The sequence below is a fragment of the Portunus trituberculatus genome, chromosome 41 (assembly GCF_017591435.1).
Source record: "Portunus trituberculatus isolate SZX2019 chromosome 41, ASM1759143v1, whole genome shotgun sequence".
Taxonomy (NCBI): Eukaryota; Metazoa; Arthropoda; class Malacostraca; order Decapoda; family Portunidae; genus Portunus; species Portunus trituberculatus.
In genome coordinates, this window is record NC_059295.1 from 38,269,916 (window position 1) to 38,277,792 (window position 7,877).

General features: G+C 35.3%; 1 protein-coding gene across 1 annotated transcript in view; it reads left to right on the plus strand.

Moving 5' to 3' along the window:
- Nucleotides 1–7,249, plus strand: part of LOC123516916 — an 8,911-nt gene extending 1,662 nt beyond the window's left edge. Inside the window, exons 2-4 of the mRNA XM_045276684.1 lie at nt 184–282; nt 1,067–1,167; nt 5,776–7,249. Coding sequence (XP_045132619.1) covers nt 184–282; nt 1,067–1,167; nt 5,776–5,841 — 266 coding nt within the window. The 3' untranslated portion in view covers nt 5,842–7,249. The remainder of the gene's footprint in view (nt 1–183; nt 283–1,066; nt 1,168–5,775) is intronic.
- Nucleotides 7,250–7,877: the final 628 nt, after the last annotated feature.

Here is a 7,877-nt window from a genome sequence, read left to right on the forward strand (position 1 = left end):
GTGTGTGTGTGTGTGTTCAGACTTTACTTTAGAGTATTCAACTTGGAAAAAATTATGTTATTAACTCAAAAGTAAAGAACAATTTGAATTATTGTGCTTATTTTTTGTAATAATCTTAGTAGATTTTTATTTAAGAAAACTATTATTGTAAAATGTACTAAATATTTTATTCACTTTTTCTAGATGAGTGCTCAGCTCAAGAGACAACAAATAATGATGTGGATGATGTTGGACTCATACAGGATGTGTCTTATGTGTCATGCACCTCCAGCAGTGAGACAAGTAAGTGTCACCCTCCACCCATAAATGTGTGTGTGTGTGTGTGTGTGTGTGTGTGTGTGTGTGTGTGTGTGTGTGTGTGTGTGTGTGTGTGTGTGTGTTTACCTAGTTGTCAGTTACAGGAAAAAGAGCCACACTATTCTCGTGCTGTCCTGCCTCCTGATCTGCACCTATCAAAATTTTCCTTAAATTTCTGTATAGTCTTTGCACACACTGTCTCATCATCAAGTTTGTTCCACACTGCTACACTTCTATGAGGAAAACTGCATTTCTTAGTCTCTTCTGCAATCACTCATTTTCAGTTTTCTTCCATGTCCTGTGGTGCTCATTTCTGCCCAACTTCTTAATCCCTTCCAAAATCCTACATATAGTCCTATCGTATCATCTCCCTTCTTTCCTCCAATATACATAATACAGTTTTTCCAACTTTTCTCATATGTTCTCTTAGATATGTAGGTATTTTTGTTGCATGTCTTTGGATTCTTTCCAGCTTCCTCTGTGTGTGTGTGTGTGTGTGTGTGTGTGTGTGTGTGTGTGTGTGTGTGTGTGTGTGTGTGTGTGTGTGTGTGTGTGTGTGTGTGTGTTCTGATTAACTTTTTAGAGCATGTATTCAACTTTGACTAAATAAAGGTGATTTAACTCAGACAGATCAAATAATATTAGTGATTAATAAATTTAAGTAATTGTAATACATAATTACATGAATAACACCAATATAATTATTATAATATTTAATAACTATTTTATTATTTCCTTTTAACTAATAAAGGAATGGAACCCTTTCCAGATGAGTGCTCAGCTCAAGACACAACAAGTACTGATGTGGATGATAATGGACTCCAGCAGGATGTGTCTTATGTGTCATATGCACCTCCAGTAATGATGCAAGTAAGTTACCAGACAACCATAACTTTGAAATCAGATAAGTATTTAATTTGGTTCTGGACAAGTTAGTTGGGTATAGATAATGTGTTTCAGAAGATTTTCATAAAATTTCTACTATATATATATATATATATATATATATATATATATATATATATATATATATATATATATATATATATATATATATATATATATATATATATATATATATATATATATATATATATATATATATATATATATATATATATATATATATATATATATATATATATATATATATATATATATATATATATATATATATATATATATATATATATATATATATATATATATATATATATATATACACACATACACACACACACACACCGTCGCCGTCGCTGAGAGAGGACGGCTCGTCTCCGGCTGCGGACGGGAAGAAGGAAAATACCTATGGTGTTACAGGGCCCGGGTAACTCTAAGTTAGTGTCCTGTTAATGTCCTACTGTCGCTTAGTGTTGAAAGTGAGGGATATGGAGAGTGGTCCCTGAGAGGAGAGTGTGGGCGGTGATTGTTTTGGCCGTAATCAGCTGACGATAACAAACATGGCGTCTAGACAAGCCAGAGACTTTGAAGGTTTTATAACTACGCCAAAAGGACTGGAGAAATTAGATATGGATGCAAGAATCCAGGCACTGGAAAGTAAGTTCATAAACATTTTGTCCATAGAAGAAAAACTGGATAGAGTTCTAGCCGAGAATGATTCGTTTAAAAAAGAGATCTATTTGTTAACGATAGCGAAAAAGTAGAAATGGAGAAAGAAAACCAACAACTAAGGAAACAATGTGAAGAGATGAAGGCTAAACTCCTGGAAATGGAGATGAAAATATCCGAAGGGGACTTGAGGAAGGAGGAATGCCTTAATCTAATTGATATCAGGATGAAAGAAGTGAACCATGAACATCAGGAGGTACAAAGGTCGTTTAGGGAGATAGTAAAAATGCAGGAAGAGGAAAATAAAGGGATTACGCAGAGGGAAATGGTAAAGGCACTAAAGGAAAATGAGTATGTGGTGAGAGATATTGCTGAAAAGAAAAAATGTGTGATCATAATAGGATTGAGGGAAGAAACTAACAGGAACTGGCAGGACAGGAGGGATAAGGAAAATGACAGGATTAAGTCTTTACTGAACAAGATCTCTGCGGAAGAAGAGGACCTATATGCTGAGGTAGAAGAAAGTGTGAGATTGGGACCTTTTGAGGAAGGCACGAATAGACCATTAAAATTGAAATTAAAGTCTCAGGTGGCAGTGGAGGCCTTGTTGAGAAGGGCTTGGAAACTTAAGGACTCTGAGGAAACCAAAACAATTTACATAAGAAGAAATATGTCACAGGATGAGCGAATGAAAATGAAGGAGCTGGTAACTGAAGTGAAGGAGAGGAATGACGAAAGAACAGAGAAGGAAAAGACCAAGTTTTTTTGGAGGATGAGAAATGGGAGGCTAAAGAAGTGGTGGATAAAACAGACGGAATAGACATTACATGGAAGAATGAGACTAGGAATGGAATAAAAGTGACTTACACAAACATAGATGGATTTCTGTCTAAGAGGCTAGAATGTATGGATTACCTAAGAAATAACGAACCGGACATAATGTGTATAGTGGAAACAAAGCTAAGGCCCGAAATAAAGCTAGACTGGTTTGTTGTAAAACACTACAAAGTATGGAGAAATGATAGAAAAAATAAAGGAGGTGGTGGTATAATGGTTCTTACTAAGGAAGATCTGATAGTGAAGGAGGTGAACTATAGTAAGAGAAATGAGGAAGTGATAAGTATGCTTATAACAGATGGCAAGAGGGACATTAATATTATAACAGTATACATACCACCCAGAACCAGTGCTTGGGAATATGAACTGTACCAAATGGTGATGAGAAATACTCTAGACTTTAATTGCAAAGAAATAGTGTGGGAAGACTACGAAGTGGTGAACGGTGGTGAGTGGGCAGAAGAATTGTTAAAGGTAGCAACAAATAATTTGATGACACAGTGGGTGAGATCACCAACAAGGTGCAGGGGACAAGATGTTGCAGCAAGGTTGGATTTGGTATTTACCAGGGGCATCTCTCTAAAAGAGGAAATTGAACATGAATGTCCCTTGGGGAAAAGCGATCATGATGTCTTAAGCTTTGAGCTGGATACGGAATTAAGCATGAATAAGATTGTGGAATGCAGAGAGGAAAAATTAAATTATATTAGGGCAAATTATAACCATATAAGGGAGTTCTTTAATTAAATTGACTGGTCCGTGGTATACCAGGAAAGGGATATGCAATTGAAATACGATAAATTTATGGATTTGTATAACTCTGCTGTGAAAAAGTTTGTGCCATATCACAGAAAGAGGACTTTAAATAATAAACAGTAGTTTAATAGAAATTGTGAAGAAGCAAAAAAGAACAAAGAAAAGGCATGGAAGAAACTTAAGAAAAACAGTGATGTATTATCAAGAGAAGTCTACAAAACAGCAAGGAATAGATATGTTGAAGTAAGGAGAACAGCACAGAAGGAATATGAACAGAGGGTGGTGGAAAACTGTGATAGTGACCCAAAAATGTTTTACAAATTCATAAATGGAAAACTAAATAAAAGGGAGGCAATAGAAAAGGTAAAAACGGGAAGAAGTATATGAAGATGCTGGAGATATAGCTGAAATTTTGAACGACAACTTTTGCAAAGTGTTTACAAAGGAGGAGCATTTTATGGGAGGAAGGCCTACGGAAATAAAGCAAATGCAGGACATCATGGTTACTAAGGAAGATGTAAGGAAAATTATAAGCAATCTGGATATTAATAAATCAATGGGGCCTGATGGCATATCTGGGAGGTTGCTAAATGAATGTAAGGATCAATTGTTGAACCCCGTATTTGATATTGTGGAAACCTCCATACGAACAGGATTAGTCCCGAAAGAGTGGAAAAGAGCTGACATTGTGCCTATATATAAGAATGGTAGTAGAATGGAACCGCTAAATTATAGACCAGTATCGTTGACTAGTATATTGTGCAAGGTATGTGAAGAAGTAATTAAAGCTAAGTGGAGTGAGTATCTAGAAAGTGAAAACATTCTGAGTGAAAGGCAGTTTGGTTTCAGAAAAGGAAGATCGTGCGTATCCAATTTATTATGTTTTTATTCAAGAGTGACTGACATACTACAACATAGAGAGGGATGGGTGGATGCTATCTACCTGGACTTGAGAAAGGCCTTTGATAAAGTACCACACAATAGACTGATGTGGAAACTAAAGATGATTGGAGGAGTAAATGATAAACTAGCAAAATGGATGGAAAATTACTTAATGGGAAGAGAAATGAGAACAGTGGTGAGAGGAAGAAAGTCCGAGTGGAAGAAGGTAACCAGTGGAGTTCCACAAGGGTCAGTGCTGGGTCCCATCATGTTTTTGATTTATGTTAATGATATGCCAGTAGGAATTGACAGTTACATGAACATGTTTGCGGACGATACTAAAATTATGAGGAGAGTAAAGAATGTGGAAGATTGTAACAAGTTACAGGAAGATCTTGATAAAATATATGAGTGGAGTAAGGAGTGGCAGATGGAATTTAATATAGACAAGACCCATGTTATGAAAATGGGAAGAAGTAGATACAGACCAAACTGGGATTACAGGCTGGGTGATGAGAAAATTAAAGAGACCAATGAGGAGAAAGACTTAGGAGTAACCGTGCAAAACACTTTGTCACCGGAGAAACACATTAACAAGATTTTTTTGAAAACATATAACATGCTTCAAAATATTGGCCTTGCATTCCACTACCTAGATGAAGGAATGATGAAGAAGATATTATGTACCTTAATAAGACCCCAGTTAGAATATGCAGCATGTGTCTGGTCACCGCATATGAAGAAAAATGTGAAGAAGGTGGAAAGGGTACAGAGGCTGGCAACAAGGATGGTACCAGGACTCAGGGAGTTAGACTATGAGGAAAGACTGAGGAAGCTGGGGCTGACCACATTAGAAGAGAGAAGAACAAGAGGAGACATGATAACTATGTATAAATTGGTGAACAAGATTGACATACTGGACAGAGAGTTGATAAAGGTGACCACAAGTAATCATCTCCGAGGACATGGAAAAAAGCTAATAAAGGACATCTGTCTAAATGACGTGAGAAAATACAGTTTCCCGCATAGTAGCATTGATAAGTGGAATAAATTGAGCAGTGATGTCGTTGACGTGGTGTGTGTCAACCAGATGAAAGAGAGATATGACAGGAATGGACAAGAAGACAGGTCACAGAGAGCTTAGCTCGGGCCCTGTAATACACAAATAGGTAAATACACACACACACACACACACACACACACACACACACACACACACACACACACACACATATGGTGGCTGTGATGGTAGTATGAGAAAGGTTTGGTGATAATGGTGGTGGTGGTGGCAATCATGGTATAGATCTAATAATAAGTGGTAGTGGTGTTAATAGAGGTGGTGGTGGTGTGAGAGGATGGTGGTGGTAATGGTAATGTGGTTAGGTTGTGTGTTTTGAAGGAAACAGATTTTTTAATAAAGCAATTTTTTTTCAGACCTGCCCTTGGACGTGCATATTGCTGCAGGATTTGCTGACACGGCAAATGATTGTACATGTTTAAAAGAAGGTGGTTCTACAGAAGAAACCAGAAGAAACTGAGTACAGCTTAGCTCATAAGATAAGCGAACAACATTTAAATGTATGGGGTCAGCAACGGCAGTGCGTCAAGTATGCTGTTCAGCTTTTATCAGAATCCTGTTCCAAAGCACTATTTTATATGGGTGAGAGAGGTCTTTTAAAAAGTAATGATTACCTTGAAACAGCACATTTTATATTTTTGGTAGATGAATGGTTTGATATTTTAAAATCTTCAAGTAAATTGGCTGACAAAAGTTCTAGAAATGGATTTGGAATCAACTTAGAATACCAGGAACAAATCTTGCAAAAAATGATTCATGAAATAAAGGTGTTGAGAGGAGAAATGCTAGAAGATCAAGACTTTCTCAGTTTCAGAAAGGGATTTTATTGTCATCCATGTCACTGATGGGTCTCCACAAGATGTTAAATGAAATATTTGGGATTGAATATATTTTGACTCGGAAACTAAACCAAGATTGCCTAGATTTTTTTTTTTTTTTTTTTTTTTTTGATGCATAAGACAAATGCAAGGGACCCATGACCATCCAAGTGCCATTCAATTCAAATATCGTCTCAGAAGCCTGCTCTTGGCTAAGGAAGCAAGACTGATTTCCCCAAAAGCAAACTGCACTGAGGATGATGCCAGTGGTTTTACAGCTCTTTAAGTGTTTTTACAGAAAATGTAAACAAGGATAAAACATACAATGAACAGGAACTAGCTGAGGAGTTATATATCACTAGTGTGTGTTTTAAAGACCTGGATATAGATCCAGAAGCAGAAAGTGATGTGGACAATGATTTAGATACAACAATTGACCTGCAACATTCTCCAAGTAGAGTTCTCGAAGAGGAGTCCTTGAGATATATAGGAGGATACATAGTAAGAAAATTTAGTGTTAAGTACCCACATTTAAGTGGACAGAATGCAGAGTGTCCATCAAACATGGAATCCTGGATTGGGTTTATAAACAGAGGAGCCCTGTATCATCCTTCAGAGGACTTTATGGCTCAACTAATGATGATGCGGAATACATTTAAAGAAATTCATGGATCAAGTCTGAAAGAAGGTAAAAACTGTGTGAACACAATTGCTTCTAAACTTACACTTGTGATTTAAAATCTTCCTCAGGATGTTGTAATGTTTTTTGCTAAAATTTCTGTGTATTTTAGAATCCGGTATCTGAACAGAGAAATTGAATTTGCACGAAAAAAGGGAAAAAACTTGTAGAAATAAAATAAAAAAAAAATGAGAAAGACCATTGCTTGAAAGATACTATGGTCAGCAGGTTGCCAAAGACTAATAAACAGCAATTTTGTATATTGTGTAAGTAGTGTAGTGTAAGTAATAATTTTTTTTTTTTGTATATCAATGTAAATTAATGTTATATCATTCATGAGTTTTATTTAGAATATTAAACTATATTGAAATTATTACGTTCTTTATCCTCCCCTCCTGATATTATTCAGATTGCAGCAACAAATATAACTGATAAAAGAGAGAGAGAGAGAGAGAGAGAGAGAGAGAGAGAGAGAGAGAGAGAGAGATTCTGAATGGAAGGGGGAAATTACATGAAGAGACTGAACTAATGTGAACCAGCTCAAGATATATGTCAACTGGGTACTTTTTATAAGTTTTTAATTAGGGATGCCTGGAAGCCTTCGTTCGTCAGTGAGCTAATAATCATTATATATTTTCTTTTCAATTCTATATATTTAAAAGCAGGTAAACAAAATCTAATAATACCAATAGCATTAATATAAATAAAAGAAAAGTTCACTGCTAATGATAAAATATTACTAACTAATAATGATGATAATAATAGCAGTAATAATAATAATAATAATAATAATAATAATAATGATGATAATAATAATAATAACAATAATAATAAAATGTTCACTGCTAATGATAAAATATTGATAACTGATATATAATAATGATCATGATGATGATAATGATGATAATAATAATAATGATAATAATAATAATAACAAAAATAATAAAAATGTTCAATGCTA